We start from the raw sequence: 14,914 nt of genomic DNA, 5'->3' as shown, positions 1-14,914 counted from the left end.
CCTACTCTGTGTAGCTTTACTACTGCAGTTTAAACCCTGCAGTATGGTCTTCCAAAATAACACTTTTAAATAGTAAGTCATCCTTGGGTAGACCTTGCATGGTATTTAAAAGTGGAACATGTAGAGTATTAATGTTACTATACCCATTGAGTGACAAGGCCCAAACAGCTGTTTTCACCATGTCAAGACTAGCTATCCTATACAGAACACTGGAGTACAGATTAAAATATTAATACATGTATCTCAGGAATGGGATTAGCTAGAAAAATAATTAAACAACCATTTTTAATAGTTATTAAAAATGCAATTCATTAGTGAAGTAGAATTTTAATAAATGTTTTTTTCTTACGAAAAGTTACCCTTTACGTGCCAGATTTATCATAAAGCGAACTTGCATAAGCCACTTCCAGCTCTCGGCCTGTGTAGTCTTATATTGGTGTGAAATAGGTTATTTGAATGAGTAGAGATGACTTGTGAGCTCAACAGTATATATAGGTAAAGAATGCGGGCCTTCTTTTGATAGCACAGTGTCTGACAGGTCTGTTCAAGTGGGTGCACTTAAAAGGGAGAGAACAGGATGTGGATCTACTGTCTGTTTGCCAAATTACCCTGCTTTTATCCTACCAGGCTTCTGTGTCTAGATTATTTGTGGGTACATTCCTAGAATGGCCATAGTACACTTACCGCCCCCCCCCGCCAACCCCTGATCATCATCCTAGGTTTTAGTGTAGCAGAGGACGTTCGCCACCTTGAAAATGCCCTGACACTTTGCATTTTGAGCCAGTTTGCAGTTATGCAAATAGGACTTACTGCAAAGTAGGTAGGACAGGACCTGGGAACTTTAACCCCTTTGGTTAGAAAGCGGCCAGCTGCCACTGACCCACCCACTACTAGTTCCAAATATAAATGTGGTATCCCCAGGTACTCTCTGCAGAACACTTTCTGGACGTGCGGAAGATCAGAAGAGAACTGGACTCTGCTGTCTGTTACCTGAGAGGAAGTCTGAAGGACTGCTCCCTCTTTTACCCAGGACAAAGAAGTGGACTCCAAGGGTCCGTTGGCTGACTTCCTGTGTGGCTAAAGGGAGACAACAAGCTGTAAGAAGCTTTTTTTTTTTTTTTTTTTTTTTGGAAGTACCCAGCTGAACAGTGGAAACTGAACCTGGACTTGACCCTGCTGTTAGCCTCTGTCTAAGACCCTTTAAGTGCCTCCCCTAGGACCTGGGGGGGAGGAATCTTAGAAGTGTACTCCTGTGGTTAGTTGGGACGTAAAAGACCAAGTCAGAAAGTAAGTCTTTAACCAGGACAAACCTGATTGGTGTTTCTGACCCACACTCTATGGCGATTGCCACAAATTGTGCCTGGGTCTTAGTCCACCATGCCCATAGACTATCATTGTCGATTTGTGTTTTTTCTGCGCTATTTTCCCTTAAATCTTCTTTTTTTTAATCTTTTTTAACTCCTATCGCCAGTCGCCCTTGGGCATTTCTGTCATTTTGTTTATTACAGGTTACCATATTTTTCTAATTCGGTTTGGGATTTTTACTGCTTGGCATTTTGACTTTTACTGTTTAGGTACTGCATAAATACTTTACACATTGCTCTAAGATAAGCCTGTCTGCTCTGTGCTATAGCTGCTAAGGGGGTAAGCTCAGGCTAATGTAAGTTCGAGCGTTCACCCTGGCAAAGGTTGTGTTAATTGCTTGAGATGGGTAGTCACCCACTCCAAATAAACCAATTTCTTACATTTTGTATTTATTTTTTATGTTATCTTTGTAGTAACTGCTTGGATGATTGCTAGTATACATACTGGTGCTACGTTTTTTTGTCTAATTCTATATTAAAGACCGAGCTAAAGAAAATAATTGGTAGCTACATATATATTTGCACAGTGGACTCCTCATGCTTTTTGATAGTTTATGCAAACTTGTAATGCTTCAAACCTGCCCAAACGTTTTTACTGTGTTCCCATTTTAAGATGACATTTATAGGACAAAATGAGTGTGCGGTATCTTTTCCACATTGATATTTTCAACCCTCCAGCAAACGAGTAATACATATATTTGGGCTGAATGCCGTTTCCAGACTTCCAAGAGGAATACCGGATTTGTTTTTAGGTCCGTGTGAAATTTGTGCTATCAGAAGTAGACCTTTTTAGGTCTCGCCTAGCGTTGCTGCGCACATGCGCAGTTCGCTAGGAAAGATTTATTGTAAATGAGGAGTTTGAGAAAAGGGCTTGCAGCCCCACCCATCATTTCCATTGGCTGGCATCACCGTTTATGGTAAATGGTGGCCTACCATTGGAAATTAGGTGTTTGGGTTGCATCCCTTTCGCTTTTTGTGCCGGCCCACCCGGACTGGCTTGGCTGCTGTGCGTCTGTCGCAAAGCACTTTCTTATCTTTATGGGGCCATGCGTTTCTAATTAAAAACACATGGCCCCATAAAGAAAAGAGATCCCCATGCTCCAGCTGCAGCGCGGTCCTCATTCACTTTTGGGACCACGCTTCTTTTAATTAGCAGGGCATTGGCACGCAGTGTGCCAGCTGCATTCCAGCTTCAGGTTACTGGTTTCATCGGCTTGGAATGCGCCTCTTTATCACCTCGTGCGCACTCTGTTTAAGTTGCAGCATGACATGGGAGTTTATTTAAGCCTGGGAATGTGGAATAATAGGGATCTGTGTCTTTGTAAGCTGCGGGAAGATATCAGCTTTCCACATGCTTATGATGGTCGCCTTTGCCTGTTATGTTCACACTGCCTAGAACATCCACTCTCTGGCTATGCTGCTGTGTGTGCCCTCTCCCAGCTCCCACGGCCGCATGCCCTCTGTTCTCACGGCTTGTACCCCTCACTGTGCACACGCTCTGGAATGCCCACGTGCCCAATGCCCCTCACTGTCTGCGTCCCTCTGTTTGTCATTGCCCTCTGTTCCCACTGCTTGCACCAGTGGTTGCGCCCCATGACCCCTCTGTGTCAGCTCCACCCTGACCACAGTCTGTTTCTGCCTGAACCTCCCAATGCCAACATTCTGCCCGAACCTCTCGCTGTCCCCTTTCTGCCTGATCCTCTCAGTCTCCGTTCTTTCCGTACCTTTCACTGTCCCTTTTCTGCCTGAACCTCTCATTGCCCCCTGCTCTGCCCGAATCTCACACTGCCACTTTTCTGCCTGAACCTGTCCCTTTCCCCTTTCTGCTTGAACCTCTCACTGTCTTGTAATGCAATAGGTCTCGCGTATACGCGAGTTTGAGCTATTGACATTTCAAATGACAATGCCTTTTATTTTTTCGTTTTTTAAAACGTAAATAAAAGGCATTGTCATTTACACTGGCAATAGCTTAAACTCGTGTAAATGCGAGACCTGTTGCATTGCAAATGCTTGTTGTTTCATTTGTTAGCAAAACATTCAACTTGCGTTTGTGTATTTCAGTGGCAGCAGTGGAGGAAGTGGAAGTCGAGAAAATAGTGGCAGCAGTAGTATTGGCATTCCCATTGCTGTGCCTACACCTTCACCACCAACTGTGGGACCAGGTAATAAGATTTATTTGGTAGGTCTTTGGAAACAAAAGTATGAAGGGCTTTTGTTGCTGCATACTCGCTGCTAACATAGTGAGAATCTCTCTGCTTCTGAAGCTTGACCCGAATGCACACCAGTACATCCATTTTCTTGTGTTAGCCACGTCTTAGTAAATTCTACTGTATCGTGGATACTATGCACAATGTAAAAACTCCATGCGTTTCTTTTATAAATGCACACAAAAGTCGAATATGCATCTGTGTCACCTGACACTCGTGAGCGAAGGGCGATAAGCCAAATTATTCCAGCAAAGTACCAAATAATTCATTGTTCTGCCTAACACTGCACAAGGAATCCTTATCAATATGATCACCAAACTATTTCTCTATTGCGTTTGTTTTTTATTAACACTAAAGGAAGTCTGTGTTCCCTATTGGTAAACCGTATAAAATATGGATTCCCTTGCCTCATAGCTTTTACTCCGTTTAAAAATGGATGGTTTGTTCACTTTGTAAGCAGTTATTTTGCAATGTCTCATTTCAGGTGATTTTGCTGCGGGCTCGGATCTGCTTCAGACTCTTACACAGAATGTCTGCAGTTGGAGCTTTATTGATTTATTTTATTTTTAGGTCTCTTGTGATGGGCCAATCCTGTCAGTGTGGGAAATCAACGTTTTTCTCTTAAACTGTCATTTGTGGCAAAACATAACTTGTGTAGCTCCTCTTATTCAGCTAAGGATTTTCTCTAACTGTGAAATGAAATGAAGAATTTCTAAAGTGCAACATGACCCGGAGGTATCTAGGCGCTAAAAACACTAGAAGGCAGTTATTCCCAGAGAAATGCTATTGGCAGAGCCAGGGTTTTAAGCGCTTCCTGAACTGTAGCAGATTGTGTTAGTTTTTCAGGGAAATGGGCAAGGAGTTCCAGAGAACTGCTGAGAACTCACTTTTGCTAGGGATACTTGCAACTGTCTCCACCTACAGCTGATCTTTTAAATTACTATAGTCCAGATTCTTAGTCCTCTTTGAGTCCTACACTCTTGATATATCCCTCAAATCTGTCGAATTAGTCGGTTACTGAAGGGAGATGTCTTCATGTGTGCATCTGAGCCTACTCCAACATAAAAAACAAAACCACCTTACCTCTTGTTTCACAGTTTTCAATGGTAAATACACTTATAATTTAAAAGATATTCTGGAGCACTTCATGGTCCGCATCTTCTAATACTCTGTTCTCTGCCAGGTCCCTGTGCAGGCCTTTCAGTGCATAGAAGCCAATTTCTTGACTCGCAAGCTGCTTAAAAAGTCACTCAAGTGAGGAAATGGTTTTTCAGAAACACATAGCAGTTGTAGGGTAGGTATGTATGCATGGTAGTCTTCTTTAAACTACACTATGTAACACTCAGTAGCTTAATGATGTCATAGTGCTTAATAATACTTAGTAGCATTTACCATAATCAAATGAGATGGCTATCTCTGGACTGTCATTTATTGCTTAAGAGTTTGTGTATCTGGCTTTTTTCTGCTGATTACAACCAGAGCCATAATTTACCACAGTTTTTATATTTTGCGTTGACTAAAGACTTAAAACAGGCAATGCCGCTTGTTGCTTCTCATGATTGTGCTGATAAATGAAAGGCTACGCCTAATCAGGAGAGAGCCTGTTGGAAAACTTGTATGAAGTAATTTCAGAATGCCACTGCCCACTAACCGGACGTCATGCAGCAATTATGCAAGATGTAAGGCAGTAGCTGCCATCAGCCTTGGACACTGGACCAAATGTAGAGGTGTGCAAAAGATTTGCTTGGAGACCAATGAATGCGTTCTTCCAGCATTGTTAGCTAGCAGTGCTTCAAAGGTTAATTCTTATGTATGTCACACATTTTAATTAGTTTTGGGATAACTCCTTAAGTGCTTCGTTACGCTATACACATATATAGGATCCTTCCGGCTTGTATTCTACAGAATGCAGATCTGTGGAAGTTAAGTACAGGAGATAATTATTGATGAGACTTCAGAATTAGTGCTTTTGATTCATATGACGCTATGTGCTTTTCATGTGCTTATATCAAACATTTTCCCACGCACCAGGGTAAATAAGATGCAGTGGTGGTTGACGTGGTAGCAATAACTTTAAAAAATGGCGATTGTTGCAGTTACTATTACTTGAGCATAGCCTGTAAGAAAACAGCCATACCTGGCACGCCATACCTACTCAATCTTAGCACCTATGTAAGCTCACTGGTGGAAGGATCCCTTTGTAACAGGATAAGCATGTTTTGGCTTCTAATGTTTCATTTGGCTGGGTTTTGTCAAAAGCTGCAGCTTGGTTTGAATTCACTTTGCTATATTGGACATCTGAATTCTTTGTGTTCCAACCAAAGTTCATCTTAGAAGCAGTAGGAACACTTGCTTCTGTTCTGCATGTAGATAAACAAGAACGAAGCAATGTAATGGTGCAGAGTACAATTTCTTGTTTCCTTTCACTGACCAAAACATAGTTCATATGCTATTTAATTTCTAGCAGCATGAATGAGTATACATTTTTACTATAACTAGAAGTTTAGATGTGAATGGGAATTAGGCGTGAACTATGGTAACTTCACAACAGTAAGGTTGGCATCACAAACCTTCAGAAACACTTTGTATTTAAAGATGTTTTGTCCATCAAGTGTACTCTACAAATGTAGTTATGCCCTTATTCCTTGCAGAATGGTAACAGTTTCCCCAAAGATTTGATGACATCCTATGGTGGCAAGATAAGCTGCTTCCTTCCTGAATTTGTTCTATACTGATTTAGTAGATTAACTCAAAGAAGCACTCAGTTTAGATCAGGGGTCTCCAACCTTTTCTGTAATTAGGGTGACTTGTGTTCTATGAAAATGATCCCGAGCTACATTAGTGTTATAACTATAACAACCCGGACATATCCTTGGCAATACCACAGGGATATAGGATAGTGACACTTAACAGAGAAAACAACAGATTGGGTGGGGGAATTGTGATAATACGAAGGGAGGACTGGACAATCACTTGCAAAAAAATAGCGCACGTGGGATCGATTGAGGCCCTTCTGTGCTGTATAAAATTCTCATCCATTTCATCCTTCACCGGAATATTAATATATAGACCACCAGACTCTCCGGCAGTGCACCTTCCTGATTTATATGATGATAATGCAGATCTCTCACTGAAGTATGCCAATCTTATGGTACTAGGGAGCTTGAATGTCCATATGGACAAAGAAAAGTGCCCCCTCATCTCCAAAATGACAGATACTCTCCAAGGGTTAAACTTAATACAAAAAGTTACATTATCCACACATAAAGCTGAACACATACTAGATCTAATCTTTACTAATGATCGATCCCTAGAGGTCAGAGTACCCCTTCAGCTAACCTGGTCAGACCACCGACTTATACCTTTCAATTTGACCTGCATCCTCAGCCCTAAACAGGGGGACCTAACCTATGAGACTAGAAGAAACTGGAATAAACTTGAAGTAGAATCACTAGAAGCAGAACTATTGAACACCCCTCCCTGGTTAATAGGCGACCCCAGCCAGGATAACTCAATTGTTCTCCACTGGGTCACATCAGCGCTGGATAATATTATCCCTATGAAGTCCGTCAAGCGCTAGGAAGGAACCCTCAGCCCCCTGGTTCTCTACGGAACTCCAGGCATGTAAAAGTGCATGTAAAAAACTTGAGCGTACATGAAGAAAAAACTACGATATCACAGCATAAAATACATATAAAATAGAGCTAAAGAAATTTAAGAAACTCAAACGTCATGCTATTGGGGATTACATTGCAGAACATATTAAATTCTCCAATAACTCGACCAAAGAGATTTTCAACCTAGTGCAAGGATTTGTCAAACCTCTGGCACTAAAGAGCTCGGTTACCCCTTCACCCACTCTGTGAAGATCTAGCCAGCTATTTCCAGGAGAAAATCCAGGCAATTTATAGCTCCTTCCCACAGTCTGAGCAGATAGACAAACCCCCTAGTCTTTTCCCATCATCTAACTACTGGTCAGAATTCTGCCCTTTCACTTTGGATGCTTCACTGGCTGATCTAAAGAGCATAAGCTCAGGTTCACCAACCGACCCTTGTCCGGCCAGGTTTTTTAAGTTACTAGCCACTTGCCTCAACCCGATCCTGAACTCTGTTTGGAACTCCTCTTTGAGATCAGGCTCCTTTCCTGCATCCTGGAAGACAGCACATGTTAGACCTATCTTAAAGAAGGATGCTGACCCTGCCATTCTCAAAAATTACAGAACGCTCTCTTTACTCCCCGTACCCTAAATTCTAGAGAAAGAGGTCCAGAGACAGTTATCGGCCTACAAGGAGTCAAATTCCGTCCTACATGACTGTTAGGCTTCAGGACTGGCTATAGCACAGACGGCTCCGCTTGAGGTGGCAGAGACCTTGCGCGCCGCAGTAGACCAGGGAAACTGTGCCATGCTGGTGCTACTGGATCTCTCCGTGGCCTTTGACCCAGTCTCCCACCGGATACTGATAAAAAGGCTTGAAATGATGGGAGTTAAGGGTACCGTACTTGCTTTGTTCAAATCATTCCTTGAAGACCGGTACCAACTAATCTCCCTTCATCCCCACATTTCATTGCCGAAAGCCCTTATATGTGGTGTGCCTCAAGGTTCGGCACTGAGCCCGACCCTTTTTAATGTCTATCTTGCCCCTTTGGCCTCCTTAGTTGAAGAATGGGATGTTAAGGCTGTCTCCTACGCTGAGGACACCCAGCTGGTGTTCTCCTTTAAGGAACACACAGAGGCAGCCTTCTCCAACTTCAGGCAGTGTCTGCTCAATATTTCATCCTGGATGTAAACACCGATAAAGCAAAGGTGCTATTTTTCAACCAGATGCAGCCGCCAAGATCAGAAGTTTGGTGTTCGGTAGAGCTCAATCCCCCTCCTGAACCTGTACAGGTGGCAAAAAACCTAGGTTTAAGTTCTATTTTGCACTTACCGGCAAAGCACAGGTCAATCATGTCTCCTCCCAATGTTTCTGCAAACTAAAAACCCTACGTAGGTTTCTTCATTTCCTCCCAATGGACAGTAGGAAGACGGTGGTGCATGCTCAGATCACCTCACAATTGGACTATGCCAACAGTCTGTATTTAGGCCTCCCTGCATATTTAATCAGGAAACTACTGATCATCCAAAACTCGGCCGCAAGGTTGATCAGGAACGTCCCACTCCGCCACCATTTCGCCCCCACCTTCGAAGCCTGCACTGGCTTCCAGAAAAGAATAGAGTTTAAAGCACTAACCATAGCATATAGGGCTCTGAGGGAGAGAGGTCCTAACTATCTGAAAGTAAGAATACAGAAATACACCCAGACTAGGGCCCTAAGATCCAACTTTCAGGAACTATTAGTAACTCCTCGTTACAAAAAAGCGAGAATCGGTGGATGCTTGTTCTCTGTAAAAACTGCTGCACTATGGAACATCATGCCTATACACATCAGGAAAGCCAAGACAGAGAGATTGTTGGGAGCAAAACCAAAGGGGATGATGGATGGAGTGTTGAACAATGCAAGCACTCACCCCCCGTCAACTGATCTGGGTTTAATCCATCATCATTCTTTAGCTCACTCCACCACCCTCAGTTCAGACATGGCCATATGCAAATAAGTCTGACCCTGTGCCTCATAGGAATGGTCCAGCCCGAACTGCCAAGCCATGTCTTCCCTGGACCGGAAACGAGCATCTTGGGACCGGTTTCTGGCTAATCAGCTGTCATCAGCCAGGCCAGCTTGAATCCAGTGGCAAAGAGAGCAAGGGACCCATGTCTGGGCATACCCAGAGAGATTGTTCAGGAAAACATTGAAAACCTGGCTGTTCAGCCTCCCCTGAACCGCATAGCTATCACTATCTCTGCTGCTGCTAGTGCCGGGACACCCCCGTTGGGGGTAGCCGTGCGCTTTATAAGTGGTAATAATAATAATAATAATCCTATAATAGTGACCTTGACAGACATGATTACGCTAGTGGCCACCACCAGCAAGATTACCAGCAGTAATCCTCTCAGTGCATCATGCTGAGTTGCAAGCACTACACCTCTACATGTGTAATACATGCAGCCATAGTTCAAATGCCCCATTCACCAGGGTATTATTAGTAGTATGGCATGATTTTATCACTCAAATATAAGCTTTAAATATATTTTGAAAATCAGTTCTTCTCCATGCGTCAGTGTTATCTTCACGAAGATAAACTTTTTAATTTTAGGATACATACTTTAAGTCAACCAAACAAACGTTTTAAATTAGGTATGCACACATGAGAGCTACTTCCAGGTAGCTGGAGAGTGGTCAGTAGCTCACAATGTACTTATTGTATAATCTGCCTTTAGATGTATTTATGTGGAATCCCCCACTTGCCCATCTGTGTAAACGAAAGAATAAAACTGACTGTCTCTTTGTGCCTAACCTATTGATGCAGAGATGCAATTGTGAAGCTTCTGTGTCGGGAAGTAGGATCTGCTTTCATAGTCAGCCCCACTTTTTGCTGGTGTCATTATGTTTTACTGACTATTCTGACTGGTATCCTGCTAATCATGACCCCAGTCTCTGTGCTTCTTCCCTATATTGGACATTGTGAGTACTTGGGTACCCCCAAATTGGCTACTGATGTACCCTTGTAAGTCCCTAGTATGTGGTACTATGGTACCCAGGGCATAGGTACACCAGGGTCCCCCATGGGCTGAAGCATGTATTATGCCACCCATGGGAGACCACTCAAATTGTGACTACAATCCTGCCATTACCAGTGTGTGCAAGCTGGTGTTAGCACCACTAACGACAGATATGTTTCCTTATATCTGAGATCACTACACTTAAAACCTATGTCACCCCTAAGGCAGCCTTTCAATCCTGAAGGCAAGGTCATAAGTGTGAGGGTGCTCCTGCATGAGCACCCCCCCTACAATTAACGGAGTCCATTTTCCTGTGTTGTAAGTGCATCAGCCATTACGATATATAGAGTAGCCATGCGCCATTTAACTGGCTGTAAAGGACCCTGTCTTGTTTGGTATCTAACATGTTGGAATGATTCGACCACCATAAACGGAGATGGAGGTATTATTCCATGCACTGTAAAGCTCCTCCGGGAGGCCCTCAGTGCTCCTGGTACCAGTCTTCTAGACCCAGACAGCAAACTATGGCTTCTGCCGACCAGAGATGATTCTGCCCTCCTTCTGCTGAGCCAAGCTCGAGCAGGGGAAGGCAGGACAATTGGTTTCCTGTCACAGGGCGGTGACCACCTGCCAGACAGGACTTGGGGTATTGGGACAGGTTGGGGGCGCTGGCTTGCCAGCACCTCTAGACTGCTTTGAAGGGCACATTTGGTGCCCTCCTTGCATACTCGGTTGAAACCAGTTCAGGGAGCTGTTGGCTCCCACTCTAGTGCAAAACTGGACAAAGGGCATTGGAGTATCCTCCCCACTATCCAGCCTTTCCTCTGGGAGGGACTCCTGAATCGTCCCAACCATTTCCTTAGGGTACTTAAGGGCTTACCTGTAGGTGGGGTCACTAGATTCATCATGGGACAAGATTCAGATACGAAACCACTTTATCTTTATCCGTCTGGGCACTTTGGCCTTTTCTAAACTTCGCTTTGGGAACCGAGACTGCAGCTGCGAAGACTCCTGGTGCTCCTGGTCTTATCGTCCTGCCAGTTTTCTGTGTTGTCTGTGCCTGTGCTCCATACAGGTTCTTCTACATGCCCGTTGACATCCAAGAGACACAAAGGAATCTCCTTTGAAGTGAAGGAGTCACTTCCCTGCATCTGCAGTCACCGCAACGAAGCTGACCGGTCTGCTGTTCCTGAGCTACTATGGACTCCGAAAGGTTCAGCAACACAGTTGGAGGTTCTGCAACTCCCTCGAGGTCTTCACTGTCTTCATAGCAAGTTTGAAGCCAGTATCCTTCATCGGAACCACTGGAGCAGTACCCAGAGATCTTTGGGATCCAAGAAGCTCCAATCTCAAGCATCTCCTGCAACCAAGATCTTCATCCTCTGGTGAGCTGCTCGAGGGTCTTCTTGGGCTCCAGTGGGCTCCCCTGCTTGCTCAGGGCCTGCACTGACTTACCTGCTTGTGGTGAGTCACTTGGACCTTGCTGGTCCCGACACCACACCTTTGTCTACACCTACGTTGGGTGCTGGTGCCAAGGCTTGTTGGTGCCCCTCCCGGACACTGACCCCCTGGCTCTTGACTTCCGATGTGAGACAGCTCATGAATGGCTCTTCTACCGCATCGCCTGGTCTGCACAGCTGCAAATTCAAAGGCACCGTCAACTCTCCTACATCCCCGACATCGGTGTGCATTCGTTTTCCCTTGCCTCCTGGTCACTCCTGAGTGGCATAGACTGTCTCCTCAGCTTGCAGGTACTTCTCATCTTGAATCCTTCCTTTGGGCTCCACCGGACTCTTTCACCGTCTTCGCCAGCAGCATCTTAACTGAAGTCCTCCATTGTGGTCTACGCGGTTTCCGATGTCACTTTGCACCTATGCACCCAGCTTCCCTGGTGTATGTATCCTGGTTCCTGGGGTATCCACGGGTGGGGTGACTCTACAACCTTCCATCTTCCACGGGGTTCATTCAGGGTCTACTGGGAAGGCTCCTTTAAAACTGCAACTGCTACTTACCCATTGACTTGTATTGAGCAAGTGGTTGTGTTCCACTCTGCACACGTCCTCCGTGGGGTTCCTGCGGGACTTACCTTGGGCTGTTCTTTGGGTCCCCCACTCTTCTACGTCCAGTCTCGACTTGGGTTGTTGTTCACATTCCACTATTTTAGTATATGATTTTGGTCTCCCCCTGGAGACCACTGTGTGTTTGTGATACTTATGTGTTCTATTATCAAAGTATTGTGTTTATTGTGGTTCCATCTCCGTGTAGGAGATATTGCAATGTGTTAGCGAGGGTTTATAATAAATACAGATTTAGAACTACATTTTGTGGTTCTTTTTCACTTAACCTACACCATAAAATTAAGTACTGGTAAAACAATCTGCTTGACACTCTTTCTGGACTAAGCCTGAAGGTAGGTCTCCGCAGCTACCACTTACAGCGCTTTCTAAGGTTGTCTAAGACCACTAGAATCACCATAATGGTTGTCTGGATTAGTGCAGGGTGCTATACTTACATAAGTGGTACAAAAGGGGGTGGTGATGGACGGAGCATCAGAACCAATCAAACACTCACACCCAGTCAACAGATCTGGGTTTGATCCATCACCGTTCTTTAACCCACTCTGCCACCCCAGTTCAGACATGGCCATATGCAAATCAGTCTGACCCTGTGCCTCATGGGAACAGTCCAGCCTGAACTGCCAAGCCATGCCTTCCCTGGACCGGAAACAAGCTTCCTAGGACCGGTTTCTGGCATTTCAGCCGTCTTCAGCCAGGCTTGCTTGAATCCAGTGGCAAAGTGAGCAAGGGACTCACGTCTGAGCATACCCTGCCAACTTGTGGCGAACAAAGAGGTACTGTTGACTGGGTGTGAGTGTTTGATTGGTTCTGATGCTCCGTCCATCACCACCCCCTTTTGTACCGCTTTGTTCGCCATAAGTTGGCAGGGTATGCTCAGACGTGAGTCCCTTGCTCACTTTGCCACTGGATTCAAGCAAGCCTGGCTGAAGACGGCTGAAATGCCAGAAACCGGTCCTAGGAAGCTTGTTTCCGGTCCAGGGAAGACATGGCTTGGCAGTTCGGGCTGGACTGTTCCCATAAGGCTCAGGGTCAGACTGATTTGCATATGGCCATGTCTGAACTGGGGTGGCAGAGTGGGCTAAAGAACGGTGATGGATCAAACCCAGATCTGTTGACTGGGTGTGAGTGTTTGATTGGTTCTGATGCTCCGTCCATCACCACCCCCTTTTGTATACTTACATAAGTGAGCAACATATACTAAGCCAGCCTCCTACGTTCTGTAAAACACATTGACCACTTACTGTATCTTATTTAGTGGCCCACGTGCACCAAAGACATGTTTGAATCATTCATCACAGTTGCCATTATAAATTTGATGAAATGATTACAAATTTGATTATGAAATGACCATATAGTTTGAAACTTAATGTACACTGTTAATGTACATTATGTACACTTCATGTACACTCTGTTTTGTGGATTGCCTACTTGTTCATTATGTTTCATGTATTTTGGAGGAGTTTGATTCATTTTGGTGCAGAAAAAGGTATCCCTGTGATTGGGCATACATAGTATTGGCATGAGTTGCTTGCCATCACCTTTTTTCCATTGCCAACTAGCTGGTTTTCTGTGTTTCGTGAAATAGATTGGCATGAAGCAAATAGAAAATACAAAAGCTCCCTGCGAGATTCGATCCAACAGAAGGGCATTTTGTGAATGCCGGTCTTGCCTTCGTTGTATTAAGAACACCATATGAACAATTAATGTCGACCTTTCATTGGAACAACTGTCAAACTGTAATATGACAGTTTTTGCAGCATGAATCTTTTCTGAGTTGACATGTGAATTATTCTACCATCTAGTGTCTGGGCCCTAGATGGGTCTGGAATCCTGCCATGGAGTCCATTTTTTTCTTTTTTACTTTTCTTCTGGGTGTCGCCAGACCATTTTGGGCATATCCTTCCCTTTGTGAATGCAGACATGTGTACCGGCAGCCTCGGTGCCTGGTCGTTCTCTTTAGATTTTTTTTCTGCCATTGTTTCTGGGTGCAAGATGGAAAGCTGAAAGCCCCACGTGCCTTTGATGTGGTGAGGAGGAAAAGTTTCTCCACATGCTCTTGAGCTGTGAGAGGGTGTGTGAATAATGGGGGGAAATTGTAGCAGAATTAGAGGCTCTGGTGGGGACTGCCATCCTCAAAGCAACTAATCTGATTATATTATGTATACCCCAAGATGTGGATATCACAAGGAAGCAACTACTCTTTGTATGCTGGGCTTTATTGTAGCTGAAAGAGATGTAGCCAGGTTGTGGGGTAGGAAATGTACCCCCTCAAGAATGTGACAAGAGGGAATGAATAGATGCATGGAAGTGTAAAGAGTGGTTTACAACAGCCGCAGCTCTTCCCCAAAAAATCTAGAGGTTCTGCGGCAATGTAGGGCCTACCATGGACTGACGGGTGGCTCAGAGACCCCGCCATAAGGCAATTGCCCTCCGAGGAGGACTTGAGATGGACAATATCCTCAGTGGCGCCAAGATGTCCAAGAATGGCAATGAGGACTGTGCAGGGAAGTGGTGGGAACAGAGTGGAAACAAGATGGCAACATGTGTGTGCTTGTGTCTATATCATGTCTAATGTATATGCATTGCTCATTGTTTTGTAAAACCAATAAAAATATGGAAAAAAAATACTGAAGAATTAAGAAAGAATGCCGTTGTAACAGTTCTTT

The 14,914-nt window shown here is 44.4% G+C and overlaps 1 protein-coding gene across 41 annotated transcripts in view; it reads left to right on the top strand.

The window, feature by feature from the left end:
- ABI1 (abl interactor 1) overlaps window positions 1–14,914 on the top strand; it is a 363,080-nt gene that overhangs the window by 252,866 nt on the left and 95,300 nt on the right. For all 41 annotated transcript variants that reach the window (XM_085631728.1, XM_085631730.1, XM_085631720.1 and 38 more), the window contains one exon: window positions 3,426–3,526. In XM_085631728.1, the coding sequence (XP_085487854.1) occupies window positions 3,426–3,526 (101 nt within the window). The remainder of the gene's footprint in view (window positions 1–3,425; window positions 3,527–14,914) is intronic.

Source organism: Triturus cristatus, chromosome 10 (genome assembly GCF_964204655.1).
Source record: "Triturus cristatus chromosome 10, aTriCri1.1, whole genome shotgun sequence".
Lineage (NCBI taxonomy): Eukaryota > Metazoa > Chordata > Amphibia > Caudata > Salamandridae > Triturus > Triturus cristatus.
This window is presented reverse-complemented; position numbering and strand designations above follow the sequence as displayed.